The 19,499-nt window shown below is 44.3% G+C and overlaps 1 protein-coding gene across 1 annotated transcript; it reads left to right on the top strand.

Moving 5' to 3' along the window:
- The first annotated feature begins 978 nt into the window (after nt 1-978).
- armh4 (armadillo like helical domain containing 4) lies at nt 979-12,772 on the top strand. Its single transcript, XM_066694532.1, has 8 exons — nt 979-1,199; nt 2,837-4,446; nt 5,349-5,876; nt 6,203-6,373; nt 6,455-6,634; nt 9,876-9,907; nt 10,169-10,303; nt 10,518-12,772. Exons 2-8 carry the CDS (start codon nt 2,907-2,909, stop codon nt 10,584-10,586), a joined length of 2,655 nt encoding a protein of 884 aa, XP_066550629.1. The 5' UTR covers nt 979-1,199; nt 2,837-2,906; the 3' UTR covers nt 10,587-12,772.
- Nucleotides 12,773-19,499: the final 6,727 nt, after the last annotated feature.

Raw genomic sequence — 19,499 nt, 5'->3', positions numbered from 1 at the left:
AACCAACGTTAATATTGCAGTTGCACACAACGTTTTGGGGAATTATTTTGTTTAGCTTAATAAAACGGATTTTAAAGCATCCATTCAAATAGTAACTTCAACGGTAAATATTGAGTTTGTAAAACGCAGATTTAGGATTTAGTTAAGACTACATTTTGTCAAACAGCACATATTATTCAAAACGTACAGCACTTATTTATTTATTTATTCAAATCTATTTTTTATAAAAAGTCTTAATTGTTTATTTAATCTGAAATTCATGAGATTAAATGTGTCTGCAAACTACTGTGTTCCCTATAACCCTATAATTCCAATTACAATTTACAATACAGTATATTTTGAAATCAAATAATTTTAATAAAAAGGGGGGGGGCACTTTTTTGGAATTGCATCGTTTTATTATCATTATATTTGTTGGTTTGACAGTTTATGTTTCAGACCTTTAGCAACCAGGGGCTATAACCCTGATTTTACACTATTGTTAAGGTTAAGCCATAATCAGCACTCCGATTTCAATAATCTTTTTAAATGCATGTTCATTGTTAGCTTATTTATATTCTAACTAATTAAAACAATGTAAATCACATCATCGTGATTCAGATGTGTATTGCCAAAATAAAACTTTCCACTATATTGATCATGGATGATGGTGCTTAGAAAACTGGAAGCTGTTCACATGTATGCAAATGTAATAAATAAATGATGTATTTCATATCAGTAAATAAACAGTCATTGCACAGTTGTTACAGCATCGAAAGATTATATAAAAATATGTCCCCGTTTCTCAGTGGTAGCGAAACAGACCTCTGTGTTAATATGCATAGTGTAATCTAAAGAAACCAAACCAATTAAACGCCATGTTCAATGTTATACTCCTAAAGAGAGGGGAATAGAGATTACAGAATGAACAGTGAAGGGTAGGAGACAGGCGGGTACAGTCACCAGTCTCTCACGCACATACACGCACACACACGCACACACACGCACACACACACACGCACACTGGGTGCTCAAGCCCTGCCAGACTCCCAGCGATCCATACCTCCCGACCCGATGCTGGCTGGCGGATCGATAGCGGCTCTTTCTATTATTAAATCAGCACCAGATGACTCGACGCTGTCAGAAATCCTCAATAAAACCCTCTCCACGCTCAGATCTGCTGAGGATGTCGCCTGTGTAGACGCGGAGATCATCGACAGGTGAGTGGAAATGCGACCGTGCTGGATAATTGTATTCCAGACCATTGTGTCCATTGTTTCCATTGCCATCCCTGTTCTATTGTCATGAGCAGAATGTATAGCAGGATCGATGGGTAGATAGCGTTCATAACATGTCGATAACATATATCACATGATTTATTCTCTCTCTCTCTCTCTCTCTCTCTCTCTCTCTCTCTCTCTCTCTATATATATATATATATATATATATATATATATATATATATATATATATAAAGATCATATTGCATTGCATGTTATTTATTTATTTTGGGTGGGTGGGTGGTGGGGGGGTTAGGCTTATATTTAAAACTTGGGCTTATGCAGAACATGTGTGTTTGCAGCCATGCTTTACACACAACGCATTTTTATTTGGCTTTAAAGCTGGTTGTGCATCAACACACCAATGTAGCAATAAACACAATAGTTCGCCTTTTATGACACAGAGCGGCAATAGCGCATGATCCTGCGGTGATGTAATGTGCATTGATGGATGTGTTGGGAAGTCAGCTCCTGTGTGAGTCCCGATTTATAAAGATCGCCTTCTCGACTGGATTCGGTGCTGGATTGCATGCTGCACCACCGGGCTGCTGGGAGATCTGCACAGCTCTGGACAGGGGTCGTTGTCTTTATTTATGAGAGGTGTGTCGCAAGCAAAATATGCCAGGCTGTTATTGTGATGCTGATGATGGTTATTAGCACGGTCGTTTTTCTGCAAGATGCGCTGTTTCTGTTTTAAAGCGACAGGTTGGTGGGATTTGATAGAAGCAGACAGCTGAATTGTGAAATGAGGTTTGATTGTGAAAAGAGCATGGCGAAGGCAGTATGGGCTTTGCGTCGGGGTCTGCTGGGAATTAGGGGGTCTTTGTGTCTGCTTTGCTGTGCCAGCCCGCCTGGCCCGCAGTGAGGATGTAAAAGCACGAAGCAGCCTTTGTTTGAAATCACTGGGCGGTTGTGTGTCTGAAGGCTCTGTTTGATCTCTTCCATTGTATCAAAGGGTGTCAAAAATGCTCCCTTATGATGATGATGATGATGATGATTATTGCAACAACAGTAATCATACAAATCATAATAATCAGCAAGCTGTCTTTCATATCTCTTGAAGGCCTCTGACACTGTAACACTTGTTTTTGGACAAGCTCTGGTCATGGCTGGGTTATTTGACAGGGAAGAAGTTAAGGGTTTCTGTGTCTTACAACAAAACTTACATCTCAGCAGCTTGCAGTTCAGGCTGGTTGATTTGATTCGAGGGAAGGGGCTGTTGTGCTGATAGACAGGCAGCTAGGGGCCACTGGGACTCGGGGGGCTTCTGCTTTGTCTGAAAGCCCATTAGTTTCTCCTCAGAAGGCTTTGACAGAAATGCTAAATTAAAATATTTCATTTTAAGCAGCATTACATCATTAACTATTGCTATGACAGTGCACCTTTCCTATTTTGTTGATTATCAGTTGGGATTCTTTAGACAGTTTAGTGTTTTGATTATTTCCTTTCATGGGGTTACAAAAATGATTGGTTTTGCTTAACAAATTAACCCCAGTTGATGCTGACATATAATTTGAATCCATTCTTTCATTAATTAATTATTTCTTTCTGTCTATCCATTCCTCTCTGTCTTACAGGCCCTTCATCACAGCTTGGATGTGAGCTTCACCTCCAGTTGTAGCCTCCATGCCCACCCCTCTCTGAGAAATGGTTTGTTCCGGGACGCTGCGACTCTGCCTGCTTGTCTGGGGGTGCGCTCTCGGCTCTGCCACCCCGGTGCCAAGTAGGGTGTCAGTTTTGGCCACTCACAGGGATGGCAATAGGCATAATAAGGGTGGAGAGCCCACAGTAGCACAGGAGCTGGGCATTGTGACCGAAAGAGAGACTGAGCATGGTCCCGTACCCACCACACCCACAACTCCACCAGATGCCCCGAGCTCAGAGCAGATGGGAACAGTAAAGAAAGCATTAAATGAACTGGCACCAAGCAGCGAGCCTCCCACTATCCCAGTTCAGCTTGGCAATGGCAAAGCTTCACAGCAGTCCCAAAGGGCAAAGATGGCCTCTCAGAGTTCAAGTGTGGAGAGCCCTGCTGTCAGCCCCACTCTGCTGTCTGCGGGCACCACTGGGATGCCTGCCCCTTCTGACACGAGCGAGAGGGCAGCTCTAAAGAGCGGGACGGCCTCGCCAGTCAAAAAACGGCTGCTGAGTCATGGCATGACCCCTCCTATACAGACAGACAACGCTCCAGTGCTGAGAGAAGAAGCTGGAGGAGAGGGAGCTACAGAAGAGTCTCCCACTCCAGAAGGGGGCCTACAAGAGCTTGAGGATGGGCTGGAGGTGGGGAGCTTATCCCTGGAACAGAAAGTGTTCAGTGGGCCTCTCTGGGCGCCGACTGACAAGACGACAATGCCAGTTCCTGTGAGATCCAGTGCCACAGAGCTCAGTGACAAGTCAGGTAAGAAACAGGCTGGTGTTGTTAGAACTGCAGGGACTAAGAATTTGACCACCGTCTCACCAGCTCAAAATTCCTCAGCACTGGTGAAGGCGGAGGAGGAAACAGACGACACAACAAAGCAGGGCTCTCCTGCTCCCACCAAGATAGACTCACACAAGACTGGACAGCAGAAGACTGAAGAGGGAGGAGCAATGGAGGGACCAAAAGGAAGAGAGATGGGGGCCCTGGATGTCTCAGCAATTCAGAGTCCAACAGTGCAAGAGTCCAACGTGGCCACTGGGAATGTGCAGGACCTGGGAGTTCAGGGCGGCGAAGAAGGAGAACTAGACGTACAGCCAAGTGAGGAGGAGGGAGCAGTAGAACAAGCATCACTCATCAGGCAATCCTTTCCCACCAACATCCCTGACAGCACCAAAACAGCGGCCATATCTGACGGCAGATCTTCCATAAATGATTCATCCTCCCCCCTGGACCCAGAAGCAGAGGAGAGACAGACTGCAGTATTGGACGGCTCCCAGCGCTCCAGCTCTCCTGTGCCAGAACCGACAGAAGGCAGAGCCAACGATGCTCCGTCCAATCCTGGCCCAGACCTCTCGCCCAGCGCCCCCCCAGGGCTGATGACTGGGGAAGGAGAGAGCTCTTTGAAGCCCAGCACCTCTAATGAGCTGCGGCTGGCCTCCCCAACCCCCACAGTACCCCCCGCAGGAAGACTGGAACCCAGTGCTGGTCCAGTAGAGGAGAAACTGCTGTTGAACTCGGTCAGCCCGTGGATTGAGGATGAAGATGAAAGTAAGTCTGGGGAGTTCAGTGTAGAAGCTAACTATAGCAAATGTACATGGTATTTTTACACTTTTTATCTCACCACACAGATACCCTTTCATAATGTTTTGATTCACTTTCCGTTGATTTCCCCCTGACCTCTCATATGAAAGCTGTTCCACAAGACATTCATCTGTTCAATAGTTCTCTTCAGAGAGGTAGTCCACTCATGTCATTAGCATGAAAAATTGACATCTTCTTTTTAAGCCTGAAAGACGTACATATCAAAATACTGCAGGTGTGTGAAGAAAGGGCTTTCTATTTCAGTCGTATATAGCTTAGAAACAGGCAACATTTGATGCCTTTAAAATCTGTGACAGAATGGGCACAGTGTTTGTTTTGGTGGAACTCTGGGCTCATTTAATTTGTGACAAGCCCCAGCCAGAGAAATACCTTTCATTATTATATCGCATTTCCCCGCAAACACACACTAATTTACCCTTGAAAAAACAATATGTTCTATCATTACCAGCGAGCGGCGCACTGCGTTATATTTCTGGAATTTGTTAATTGTGTGCCGAGGTTTAAATTCATCGTGTCGCTCCTCGAGTCTCGGGTTTCCAGACAATAAAACAAGTGCAGCGGTGCAGCAATGATAGCCTTTGATAATCTTCATAAGCCGCTCGCTTTCACACGTCTTGCTCTTAATTCCAACAGGAGCGAAAGGCAGCCTAATTAGTTGCTATTTTAGATTCAGTGCCGTGAATGGGAGCAGGAGCCCGAGAAGAGGGAGGCTCTGAGGGTATTGCACGGTGCCCGAGAGTACACTTCACTCAAACATGCCATTTTTAAGAAAGCTGCAGTCTATTTGTCTCACACCTGTTTTTGTTTTGTTCCTTCTTTTCTTTTCTTTTTTCTTCACCCTGTGATAGATCCCTCCGTGTCCTCAGCTGTGACTGCAAAGGACAACACCCCCCCATCCCCAGTGTCAGCTGTAAACCCCTCCCAGCACTTCCATGTCACTGCAGAGACGGTGGCCAAGGCCTGGAGTCAGTCTGCGATAGGGGGCCCAACTGCAGGCCAGGAGGGGGATGGGATGCAGCTCTCTGAGGGGTTGCCTCTGCTGTTCGAACCTGCAGTCACTACCCTCCCGGACAGCACCCCACTGCAACCAGAGGCCTTCATAACGATGCTCCCCGACGGAGATCCCCTCGACCCGCAGTCATTGGTCACGGCGGCCTCCAGCGGGATCCCGCTGGCGTCGGATCTCACCGGCACTGCCATCTTTAATGAAGACCTGTCCCTGGCAGAGTCGTCTGTCACCGAGCTGCCCGAAGAAGTGCCCCAGGCCTGGCAGACGGCCGGAGTCGACCTCTTCGAGGGAGTGACCCCTCCAGAAATGGTGTCCCTCACGGCCCCGACAGGCCCCCCAACTGGCTCAGGAGCCCCCGACTCTGAAGGTAAGAACATGTACATATGTCTGTGTGTGTGTATCTGTGTCTCGGATATAAAAAAAAATCTGTATGCATGTTTCTGTGCTAATCTTATTGTAATATTTGCGCAGGACTTCACAAAGGAGCTGTAGCTGAAGGCCCTTTTAATGAATAGTGAAGGTAAATACAGAGCACAGGATTATGATGAGAAAACCAATATAGTGTGGGTGGGTGTTCAGAGCAAACAGACAAAATAGCTCCCTTGCTGGCATTCAGTGCTTCAAAACCCTCAGCAGAATAAGCGCTGGTCTGCACATGCATGGGTGATCTGTCTTCTCTCTTCATTATATAAGAGCTGGACATGATCGGTGATCCTGGAGAAGTCCTTCCCATGACGACCGAATCCCCTCTTCCTGGGACGTCTCCCGGGAAACTGTTCCTGACCACAGTAGCCAGGGCCACCAGCCTGTCCACCCCCAAGCCTGAGTCTGGGCTGGAGGACCTCGAGAAACTGGAGTCTGAAGGTAGCTGTCTATTTGCAGAGGTGCCTGTACAGTAACAGCGTCTGTCCGGTGCTGACCGCTTGTCCGCTTCCCGTTGCTCAGAGGAACACGACGAGGAGGACGAGGAAGACGAGGACGCGGAGGAGTCCGAGGAGGAGGAGAGTCGAGAGGACGAGCCCGAGACAGAGGGTCCTGGGGTCACCGCCGTGCCGCCCACCTTCAGCCACACGCCGTACCGCCTGCCCACGGGCTCCGAGTGGGTCCAGCGCAACCAGGGCCTAGGTGAGAGAGGTGGACAGACTGGGGGGAAGAGGTTCATGAAAACGTGCTTGATGTCAAATTATTTTTTAATTCAGCTCTCACCAAGTCAGACCAGTGAAATTAATTAATTAATACCCAGGTCTGTCCAGCAGGTGTTGGTAGAGACAGGATCCTCTCAGCTGCCGTGTGTGGGTTGTCCAGCAGGGGGCTGCAAAGCTTCACACATCCTCCAAGGAAAGAAACGGTGACAAAATATATTTTCTGACACTGTATTTTGCTTGCATTTCTTTCTTTGGACTCCAGAGTGCACCAACAGCTCACAAATAACGTATGCTGCGGGCCAAATCCATGCAGACTGATCAGAATAAAATCCTATATGATTTAAGTGGAATATATATATATATATATATATATATTTTTTTTTAATTCTTCTTAGTGTTCCTTCTAGACTTCTATTTTTAAGTATTTAATATTAAGTTCTACAATTCCACTAAGCAACCTGAACTGTGGCCGCAGCTGTAGACCTTGAGCAGAACAAATATACAGACGATTCAATAACTTCTCAAGGGCACCACTGGGATAAATGATCAATGTTAATGATGGATCTCTAAAGATCTGCCAACTGAAATGACTATATCATAAACCTCAAAGGTCGAGGCTAATGAAATCACATGGACAATATGAAACGGCCATTAGTTACATCCTTACAGAGCACTGGGTTTCAAAGTCTTCTTGTATATTTCTATGGAGATGATTATGGATAATAACCAGGAAATGAGTGGCGGGGGGTCAGTGGTAGCTAACCTTTAATCTCCTCTCTCTGGCTTTTTGGGCTAAAAATGCTTTTGAAACTCCATCCACACAAATCTAAAAGTACATGATTGGGGTTTCCCACTTCACAAATAACTCTAGGAACATAATACAAATTGTCATTTTCAGATACGTTTTACTCTGAGAGTCCAGGGAATCAGGAAATTCTTTACTAATTTAATAGGCAAACACCTAATCTGACAAATGGAAACACACTGACATTTCCCCAGCACCAGGGACAGAGAGAAACAGCCTTCTCTTTCTCAGTGGCTGTGGATGAGGCTGTGGGCATCGGGCCGTATGTTTGAATAACGCCCAGCTCCAGCAGTACTGTGCTATAGTCTGCCCAGTGCCATGGCTGGGGACAACTGGCAGGCTGGTTGGGCACTACGCCTTGCTTCACTGCGCCAACAGACAAATACACTTTGGCTGCCATTTCCCTTTAATCGGACCGGGGAGGACAGTCCCATTGCAGAACAAATGGCATTTTCATCTGTTTTTCTTTTCTTTTTTTCGAAACGTAATTGTGTTTTCCTTGATGAGAGAGCCATTCTAATTTCTGCTCTTAACTCTAATGGCACATTATTGGAGCGCTGTCCTAGCTTGCATAAACACAGTTCACTAACTCTACAAGACTGCCAGTGATCCCCCCCACCTCCCTAGATACCAGATACAACAACAGCACAATCTTCAACATTTCACTGCTTGGTCAGTCTAGTTTGGCTACAGACTGAGTTTGACTGGTGCTGTGAGGGGTGCCAATGCTTGGATAGGGGTGTAGTGTGGCTGGAATAGGGTTGTGAGGGGTTGATTCGAATATGGGCTGAGATACAACTCCAGGGGGACTGATCCACTGTAAAGAGCCTCTGAGTCATGTACTTCTTGTCGGCTCAGATTGGAAATGGAGACTGTAAACAAGGCAACAGTAAATGTCTCCTTTTATAGCCGAGGTTCTGGGCAGATGGTTGCTGCAGCTGGTATACAGATGGGAAGGGGGCCGAGTCGAATCGATTGAGATACTGATACTGGACTGTTCTGTGAAGCCCTTCCTCTAGAGAGCAGTAGCAATCCTGCCATTCACGCGCTCAGGGCTTGGGGCTCAGCGTCCATGCAGTGGCGGCTCTCTCAGCTGGACTGGAGGAGAGACGAAAATTGAGTTATGCTCTGTGGCGATAACTGTAGTTGTTAAAGCAGTTTGTCTTCGATTTTATGGGATGGATCGAGCTTCATCCCAGGACCCCTGTGCATGCTCCCGAGCTGTGCTCCTGACCACTATTGTTCATGTGATTACACTGTCAAGGCATTCGGCAATCACAAAAAGTCCCGGGGAGAACGTCAATTCACAATGTATTCCCTGCCAGGATTCATCTGCATGCATACCGTGAGTGCACCATTTCAATAAAGACGTCTCCCTGCTCCGTATCTTTTGCTCTGAGGGGAGTCGGGCCTGGGGGGCTGCTGCTGTGCTGAACGTGCTGCTTTGCGCTGTCGCCCCTTCGTTTTGATCTTCAAGCAGCAGCTCCCCGTTGGCCAGGAGGAGGGGCCACACTCCAACATCAAACGAGCCTGGCAGTGCCCTCATTATCTCGGGCTCTAAACGGGGAGACAGTGTGTGTATCCATGTACGGTGAGTGTGTGTAACACCACCAGTCGGGCTGAGGTAAAGTTATCTGTGTTGGGGACGTGAAGATGTCCTCCATAATTCCACATGGAGGACTTTTTAAGTTGCAGTGGTATTAAGTGAGATAGGAGAGTGGAGTTTTGTTGGTATTCACTGTAAGAGTGGAATTGAGATTGGGCTGTCAATATGTGTAGGATTTGTAGGTGCACTTCAATAACTTTACTGTGGAATTGCAAGGAGATCCCATAATCCCATCACAATGCCAGTCTAAACACAGCCTGTGGAAAGCTGTCCGGGGCCGTGGCCTGCATTGATTGGTGGTTTTAGAGGTATATAAATACTAAACAGTAATGGAAATGGCAGGGATCCCAGGGGGGGATAATGAAAAGACAATTGAGGATACATAAGGACCAGTTAGATTGACACGCTACAAGAAGATATTACTTCCTCTTGCTCAAGAAGCATGTACAGAGAAAGGCGCAGTGGAGGCTGACGGTGAGAGGAAGTGACGGCTGTCTCTCCTGCTTAGCGGGCTGATGTCCCGAGGAATCCTACACGGTGGCCAACTCCCATATTTCATCGATTTCCTTTCCTCACAATGATCAGACAGAAAGTCTCCACTGTACAGGTTCAGCCCAGAAGAAACATCTTGAACTGAACTGGTTACTAAGCGGTCTAACATTGTTATCCCAAAGCCCCTGCCTCAACACCCTTTTCATTCCTTTTTCAAGCTGTATTGTGGACATGTGGAGACGCTGAACTTGGAAGCATAAAGACCATAGAGAGATGACAAATCTCCGTAAACCATAACCTCTCTCTTCTTCCTTTCAGTTCGCAGCTGGGTCGAGAAGATTCGAGACAAGGTAAGTCGAGACATCACCTCTCTTTCTCATGACCTGCTGTTTTTTTCCTATGGTTTCCCGTAGACACAGTTAATCACAGTTAATTTTTTGTGATGTACACAAATGAAAGTCCCTCAGGTTCAGACTTGGTGCTGCCACCAGTCTGTGAAGGTCATTGGTCAGTTTCAGACTGACAGATTTTTCTTTCCAGCACCGGAGACGTTGCTGGCTAATCTGTGTGCACGTGTGTGTGTATGTGTGTGTGTCTGTGTCTATGAACAGGCAGGGTATGTGTCTGGGATGTTGGCACCAGTTGGCATTGGCATCACGGGCGCACTCTTCATCCTGGGCGCGCTGTACAGCATCAAGGTGATGCACCGCAAGAGGAGGAGCAGCTTCAAGCGTCAGAGGAGGAAGGTGAGAGGATTACAGGGTGGAAACCGAGGGGAAAGGTACAGAGGGAATGGAGAACAGAGAGAATAAGGGTAAGATTAGAGAGGACTAGAAAATAAAGAAGGTGTGAGGAGAGAGAGGGATGAAAGAGGGGAAGAGAGTTGGGGGAGATGCTCAGTTGGACTAATTCCTTGCCACTACTTCACACACATATGGCGTGTTTTTTTCATGTCTCCAGCACAGAGAAATGAGCAGCAGGCAGGACAGAGTGATGCTATTGGCTGACAGCTCAGAGGATGAATTTTAACCCCTCACACAGCCCATACCACCCTTCAGCAATAATCTTCGCCCATAACCTCGCCAGCTCCCGGCCCCAGTGCCTCCTGGGAGAGTCCTGGGAGGTGCCTCCATTACTCTCTACCGGGACCCTTTAACCTCCTCTCACCCACCAAGGGTTCCAAGAGCGACATGCGACTGCAGAGCAACTTGCATCTAATCCAGGTTTCCCCATCGACCTGCTCATACCTCTGTAGAAGCAACAACTGGGATTCCACGTGACATCATCAAGGGAGCAGGGGGAATAGGACAGCTTCATTCCTACAGCACACAAGTAAGGACCCCTCAGTACCTCATCATATTGCTCCCACTGAACCTACGATTACACTCAGAAATCCACCAACTGGCTGTGTGGGTGACTGGCAGCGTCCAGTGGAGCCAAAACCAAATGCTTGAATATTATTGCCAACAACAAAATGTCCGACAGTAAAATAAATTACATTTAAAACTCACTTGAATGAAGTGAGCTTGTACAGAGCCCCGGGCACCAGTGCCCTCATTGGGATTGGTATCATCTGTAGGACTGCACATAGGTACTTTAGCAAATCACCGTGTTAGATAGTGGAGTCAGGCATCATGTACATTAGATCAGCCAATCACCAACATGTTGTACAATTATGCCAAATCGCAGTCAAATAGAGTTGCAAGGTTCATTGTGACATCACTGTTTACAGTCTGTCAGCATCTCATTTTGGAGTGTTATAAATATTGACTGTAATACAATGTCTGCCTTTGATGTTATTCTAACTGTACAGCAAGAACAGAAAGAGGGAAAAGCACTTTATATTATTATTATTATTATTATTTATTATTATTATTACTAAGTTACCAGGGATAATTAATGAGCCACTGAACACACAGCAGTGCATTAAGCGTGTTGCAGTCATTTATAAATTGAACCGATCTAGTAAAATGAATTGGCTTCTTTTACTTGTATGGGATCAGAAAAGGAAAATGGCAATGGTGTATTTGGATTCCAACAAGCCATGTTTAATTGTAGTCCAAACAGCATGGCGGCAGTCTTGCCTGTGATCGAGCTGCAGAAATCCTTTAGCGTGAGGCTCTGCGAGACGCCACACTGCAGTGCATCGCTTTGTGTTCGAAGGCTCACCGTTCTGTGAATTGGTCTGCCATTTTTATAAACCTGCTGTATAATACTGTTTTCCTGCTGACGCTTCTCGTATTAATAACGGCACCTTTCTGTTCAGACCCTCTCCCCTCTCGGCTCCTGTTCAAATGATGCAGCTTTCCCGTCCCCACGCAGAGTGATTGTCCGCCTGCAGCGCCCTTTCTATTTGCTTGCGATTATGACTAGAGGCTGTGCGTTCACAGTTCTTCTTTCTGCTTAATCTACCTGCCTCTCTTTCGTTTTGTCTCTTTGTAATATAATTTGCAATGAATCAACTAGGAGATGTGCTCCTCTGTTCTCCTCCTCTGTAGTAACCTCACTGGGGAGGGCGACACTCACAAACAAGATCTGTATTCTGACCAGCTCCCTGTTATGCAAAACCTAATTAAACCTCCTGATTATTTTCTTACATTTCTGGGGCATTTTCTTTTACATAAGCTCAGTGAGGAGTTTCTCCAGATTTGCTTTCCAGAAACAGACATCGTAGGTTGCTCCATATTGAGTAAACTGGGAAATTATGTAACACACATACTGCTTCCATTTAGCAAACGTCATGAAGACATAAATATGGTTTAATTATATGAATTACAGCTCTAAAGGTGGGCAGGTTGGTTAGAATTTAAAACTCTGACATGAAAAGCCCTATTAATAATATCTAATCCCGTATCCAATTAACATCCTTAAATTTGCCCTGTGCTCCCAGTTTCTGTACTGAAGCACAACCACCGCTCTTTATTTCAGTTTCCCGTCATTTGTAGCTTCCTTACAGTTGACATTTTCACCTCAACACCTTTCTCAAGGTTTGGATTATGAGGACAGGGGGACAGACAGACAGACAGACAGACAGGAGGGGCCTGAGGGGAGAGAGAAACACTTTGTTCTTGCAGTGTTTATTGTAGCAAATGCAGCCAAGTCTTGTGCCCAAAAAAGCAACTATTTTGTGAATTGAAGAAATGTTTTTTTATTTTATTTTGTTAGTTATTGCACTGTTCCTTCTCTGTTGAAAACAAATAAATATGATGAATATGATGAAGTGAAACGCTGTCCTTTCTGTCAGCTTAGCTTGGTGATTAATATTGTATGAATGTGGCTCCTTGTATCTGAATATTTTCAAAACAGACATTTGTATTCGATTTATTTTTACTCACATTGAACTTAGAATAGATGTTATTGCTTATCTTTTCCTTCCAAACCTAAATGTGAAATCCTCAAACACAAACAATAGCTGTGTCTGTGGGTCTTGTCTGACTAACCTGAAATCATGTTAACACAAACGGCCGGCTACACAAGCTGCAAACCCTGGCTGTTTGACATACACAGGGTGGAAGTGACTGATTAAATTTTTATGACACAGGAATGTTGCAATAATTTGTGTCTGCTATAAATACCCAGCAAGGCCTGCTGAAATGATGTTTAAATGTAATACAGCATTGAAAGCCTTGAGGGGATCAATGACACAGGACAGAGTAACAACAGCATAGACCAAAAAAATATAGATATGTTATAGATATTGTGCTTTATATATATATGAATATTTCATAAAGTTCCTTGTGCAAAGGTACCTATACATCAAAATACGTCAATTTAAAACACGGTGGTAAAGCTTCCTAAATCTCTCCAAAGGGTTCTTTTTAACACTGCGTTTTTCTAACACATTTGCATAATTAGACTTTTATTGGAATGTTATTATATCTACTCGCAATAAACTGATTTCTCAGACTGTAAATTTTTAACCTTAAGGAGAATTTCAAACTAAGGGACCATTAGGCTCTGGTAGCAATTATATTTCAGGCTTCTATATGTGCCTCTTTGAAACACTGCATGCCGCATTCATTTGTCGTTTCAAAGAATAGCAGGAAAGTAGACTAATTGTGATGTACAGGCCTGTAAAAGTGTTTGTGCTGGAGCTCTGGTCACTTCTGGGGGAAATGATCACGTACGCGAGAAAGCGGAGATTTTAAAACCAGGCCACCAGTAGAGTACAGTAACGGCATCCATACATCACCTTCCAAGCCTGTTTTCAGACTGGGATATAACTGGGATATGGAGCATGACAGTTTGCATGCGGTAACCTTTATGCCAGCCCTCAAATGGCATTTTAATATCAATCCAACAGAAATGCCTGAATCTACGTTAGACGTGACACTCCAGTATGGCAGACGGAGATTTTTCAAACACTCCAACTCACCAGACACCTGACTAGCCAAGGTCACATTACGTGTTGCCATGCATTTGTGTTACTCGTTACTCGCTGAGAAAACGGATCAGCCCGTACCCTGATTATGTATGCCTGGTGCCAGATTGTGCATTTGCCTGTGTTTTAAGAAGAGAGTGAGATTAATGAGGCTTGGCTAATAAATTCCACAAACCGTGCATCTGCCTGAGCCCAGCTAATGAATACATTGATAACTAGCCATTCTCATTAAGATGCTATATTTCAACAACTGTGTGAATACCTGCTCCCCATCGTTAACGGCGGAGTTGATTAACACAGGTACCTCTGGCTTAATGAGTGTAACTGCATTATTAAAAGGTTCGGGGAGGCACAACCGCACAGGGCTGGAGAGAGTACAGAGGACAGGGAGTTCGATCTGGGAAGGGATTTTGTGTGGTAGAGAGCTGACTAATCTACTGTCAATCGTGTGTGTATAACGTCTACAGTGTTGATTATCAGCGGTCAGTATAGAGTCCCGCATCACTGTCAATGTCAATGCTAGTGCCCAGTGTCCAGTGTGATTCTCTCTACACCATTAGAGGCTCTGGGCTGAGGTTTGGCTATGGTTAACACAGTGTTTCTGCAGAGACCACTCCCGGCATGATCAATAAACCAATCAGGATTGTCCATCTCTCAGCTCGCCTGGGAGCTAACAGTTGACAGCACGTTCAATTTCGTGGCAGCTCCCCCTAATTAAACCTATACATTGTTACAACCAGGCACTAATTAAACCCATTCAAATGCAGCACCCTTCCAAACTTGACCTTTGAGATCCAGGATTCAGCCGCAGCAGGCATTTCTATATTCAGAATTCAGAATATTTTGTTAGTTATTATTATATGTATTTTTTTTATAGCTCATGTAAGTTATCTTTAGTGCATATTCAATATTTTATTGGGATCGGAGGCTCGGAGCATGGACACCGATCTCAAAGGTGACCCAGCCATTTTAATGGGGTAATTCGACTCCCTGTCTCCTGGCTCTTTTCTCAGAGTCTTTCTCTTTTTGAAGGATAATGGACAAATCGATACAATTGCAATCCCATCCCGACCCTTGTCTGGCAGGACTTTTTTTTTCCACTCTTTCTCTCACTTGGAGTCTTTTCCAGATCATATCACAGTCCTTGTCTCTCCTTCGCTCTCCGGTGTTCTCTGTGACTTTCAGTTATTTCGTTATTTCCATGCCGAAGCAGTAGCAATGATATTGTAGGCTATGCTTAACTAATTGTGATCGAGGAATCTCTGTACATGCCATATGCGGGTAATCATCAACTGGCGTACAGATGCTCGCTCTAAGTCAAGCCACAAAGCCTTGTTCTGAAACACTTGTTTGTGTCAGTAGGTTTGCAAAAGTCTTACTATTAAGGTTGTTTTGTTTTTGAACAAAATTCAGCGGGGAAAGCGTTAAGGAGAAAGGGTCCTTTGCTGACTCCAGGAATCAATATCCCGTGACCCTTCTCCACAGGCCACCTCTCTTCCATTTATTTAAAGATGCCGTTTGATAGGGGTCGTCAGAGCTCAAAGGGACTGAATGTCACAGCGTAGTGAAACACCAATCTCTCCTCCTCCAGTGCTTTCTTGTCTTAAACAGCATCTGTGCTGCACCTCCCACTTAACCCTGCACTCAGCCATTTTAACTTCTAAAACAAGTGTCCATTAAGTCCGCTCATCGAGCTGTGGTGTCTTCCAACAGAGGTGAGGGCATGAGAATCACCCTAATTATGAACCAGCACTAACCTGAACGTTACTAAGATGGAATGTTGCTACTACCTGCATACGCTACTGCTGTGATGTCATAATGCACTGTCTGTGACATTGACAATTCATACAGCTAGTTAATCTTTCCTGCTGTCCCTGTCTCCTTGCATTTCTCATTAATCACCGTCCTCTTGTTTTCTGTTTCCCTGTGCAGCTTTCGAGATTGAGTTTCTGTGAAGTAAAACACTTACATGTGAGAAAAATATGCAACTGTATGCATACGTATGCATGCTTGAGAAACTGTGGATGTATGTGTTCAACCATGACCTGTTGGCTAGGAGTCTTGTCTTTTAATTAAAGGCATGGGTATAGCTGCAGCGGCTTGATAAAAATATGTATTTCATATGACCTACAAAGAAAAACAATGGAAAACATCTCCAAGAGTTGAGATATGATCTGTGTGACCTCTGGTGTGCAAGGCACGTAACATCACAATGCTCCTACATCCCGACCAATATAAATGAATAGATAAACAGATCAACGCTTCAACAGATACTGAAAATCAGCACCAAAGCATCTCAAGTGGCTTCGCTGTCTGCTGTCAGCAGTGTGTGTCTAATCCTGGAATGCGTTTTGCCTTCATCAGAGATTAAAATTGATTGAAACTTTTTTTTCCCTCTTTCTTTCTATAAAGCAATTATAAAACAATCATCTGGCTTGTTCCATAATGATTTATTGAATAATCCTTCTTTTGCAGCTGGCAGGTAATTTAGGAAATAGAAATGTAAACCAGTTCCAGCCCCTTCCCTCATTGATATTCTGGAGTGTTGCCCTGCAAAGACACAGCGTACGCAGCGAGGTGGCGAGACGCCGGGGTTGTGTTTGCAAATGCTGCAGCTCCTTCAGCCTGACAGAACTGTGTCCTCTGTGAGATGTGCGGCCCGACAGTAGGAGAGGGTCAAGATGAAACTCACAGTCTTCATGAAATGGATGCATGCGATCCTGGGATTGAGTAGGTACCAGCAACCACAAGCAAGAGGAGCACTTCTCTTGTGTGTGACCTTTATTAGGTTTTTATGAACTGAGATGCACCCCCAACACTTAAAGCATACAGACCTACAGCACTTAAAGGAACTTAACCTGATTGCCCTTTCTGGATAAATTGAAAAGATTTAAACAACAAGAGGGACATTAAGGAACAAACCAACACAATTAATATTCTAGCAGCTAAAATAATTCCTGGTCTTTCCTGGAAGGCATAAAGCTTCTAAAATTTCATCACCACAGCGGTGCAAGCAAGTATTTAAGGAGAGACTAGAGTAGAGAGAACCACCGCATGCAGATACGGACAATGTTACTTTCATTAACACACGTGAGAAATGGCTGTCGAAAGCCAAACATCAACACGGACAATGAAGTCCTCCTGAAGCCAAGCTGAAACTATTAATACATCAAGTACACTATTAAAACGTCTGCATAATTACCAAATATAAATCTCAAGCCATGGTGCATAAATGTCAATCAATACAGTGTTCACATTAAATATTTTATTGGATGGAATAGATTAGTCTTCAATTGCAATAACTGCTGAGCCGGGCAATGGCTTCCACATTGTTTGCAATACGCCAGTGTTTCTGTTTGTCTTGAATATGATATATTGCAAAGATGTAACTGCATCTAGATATCCATCTCATGGCGTTCTACAACCCCGATGGCTGCTCATTCCTTTCTTCCTGTACAGGCAACCTGGGCTGACCATCTGCACCAAATTCAGAGCGGTTTAGAGGCTAGAATATGCAAGGACTTATGACCCAGGACACAATGTCATTAATACCCAGATTTGTTCTAAAGTGCTCCACGCTCTTTGTGTCTTTTATGTCACTGTGGAAGTCCACGACTCATCCCATCCCATCCCAGCCACCAGGACCCCCTCAACTCTGTGCACTGCATTGCAAGTCCACTCCTCCCCACCCACGCCCTCCGCAGAGACACACCGGTCTCTGTTATTTTCGGTACACAGGACAGCACTCTATTAAGAGCTTCCACAAATAGAAAATAGAGAAGGGCACAGGTTTAAGTCAAACTGAAGGCATCACCCGCCGCAGAGAGATAAAAATGCATTAAAACCGAGCCATGCATATTTATCAGAGGCCACGGCCAATACACAGCTGCAGTCATCCTTCACCAGCAACACCAGTGAGCATCAGCCTCATTAATATTTCTAGAGGAATGCACACTATGTAATACAATTCTGCTCTAGGACTGAAGCTTCTGTCTGCATGGACACTCTTCAGATAATCGAATCTATAAAACGCCAAGACCCCTTGTTTTCCATTGATGATATACGGTTCACAGCATTCGCCAGCTAGGACAATTGTTGATTTCTGCCAATGCATGGAAGGATGTGTAGGAATGCTTGGGTTTTAAAGCGTGCAAGGGACACGTTTTTTCTGTGATCTTCTATAGCCTTAAGTGGGGTCACCACCAATCTCATCCCTCAGAAAGACAGACAGCAAGGCAGAACTTTGGATGCTGCCAGTAAGGGACAAAGGGAGATGATGGCACAAGAAAAGAGAGAGAGAGACAGAGAGAACATCCTCAGCACTATAAGCCATAATACACTCTGCATGTGCTGGTGCAATAAAGCCAAGAAGAGAGCGCATTCTTCACACACTGAAAATCAATTTCACACAAAGTGCTGAGGATCTAGATAACGCTGTATTGGAGACCCTGAAATACAGCAGCTTGTGTTATTGAATTTGGAACGAAGAAGTCAGCAGTTTCTGGCGGCATTTACAAACCAGAAGATCCATTTATAGAGCAGCGGCTAAATCTAGTCCTGGAAACAAACGGCTCTCCCCGAACCCACAGGAGGAAATGGGATTGTCCTTGGTTTAGTTTTGGTTGAAGGAGCTGTCCTTTAATTGTATGATAAAGTATATTTTCAATAGTATGCTATTAACTGATTTGCCTTGGGTTGCTTTGTAAAGTGAAAATCACCCAAAATAATTTAAACCATATGTCTGAAAAAGAAAATATACTGTCTGTGCAAAGAAAATATCATTTATACATAATATATATATATATATATATATATATATATATATATATATATATATATATATATATATATATAAACCAGAAATAGAGCAGATTTCACATTTCATGCATAGACCTTTATACATTTTTAAGAAAATATATTCTAATCTCAAATATATGGAAACTCAGCAAACTCTAAAAGTAACTGTAACATTTACTGTGGCAGAAATATCCTTTTCACACATTATATTCTTATTCAATTCAAACTTCTGCTGTGAGCCCTTTTGTTCTCTTCCAGAAAGGTTTAGTATTTTTGTAATACTAAATATATCTTATACAATATGTTATTATTATATTTATTTTCCATTTCAAACATTCACTTACTCCTTCCACCGCTCTTGCACAAGACAGTAGTGATACTAAAGTATACTGGCTATACATTTTGGTTTATTTTAGAATAAATGCATTTGCAACCTTTTATTTAGTATATGTGCAGTTTAAAATCAATATTTACTCTGCTGTTTACTATGGTATCCACCCCACCTGTAGCTAAGCCGTTGGATAGTGTTTCGGAATTATTCTGTAAAAAGAAATTGAAAACTGTGTTTAGTCATTAACAAGATATAAAACACTGTCCCAATAATACATTTCTGCTGAAGCCTGCATAGTGTCGGCTGGCTGGCTGCACTTCTTACGTCAGCACCTGTGTCTGCCGGACAGCTCCAGACGCAGCGATGCCCTTCAGCTAAGCTGTCCTGCTGTCAGACACGGCCAGGGATTTACACACCAACTGCAATCACAGTC

The sequence above is a fragment of the Amia ocellicauda genome, chromosome 21, assembly GCF_036373705.1.
Source record: "Amia ocellicauda isolate fAmiCal2 chromosome 21, fAmiCal2.hap1, whole genome shotgun sequence".
Classification (NCBI taxonomy): Eukaryota; Metazoa; Chordata; class Actinopteri; order Amiiformes; family Amiidae; genus Amia; species Amia ocellicauda.
Note: the sequence above shows the minus strand (reverse complement) of the source record. Positions and strands in the feature narration are given on the sequence as shown.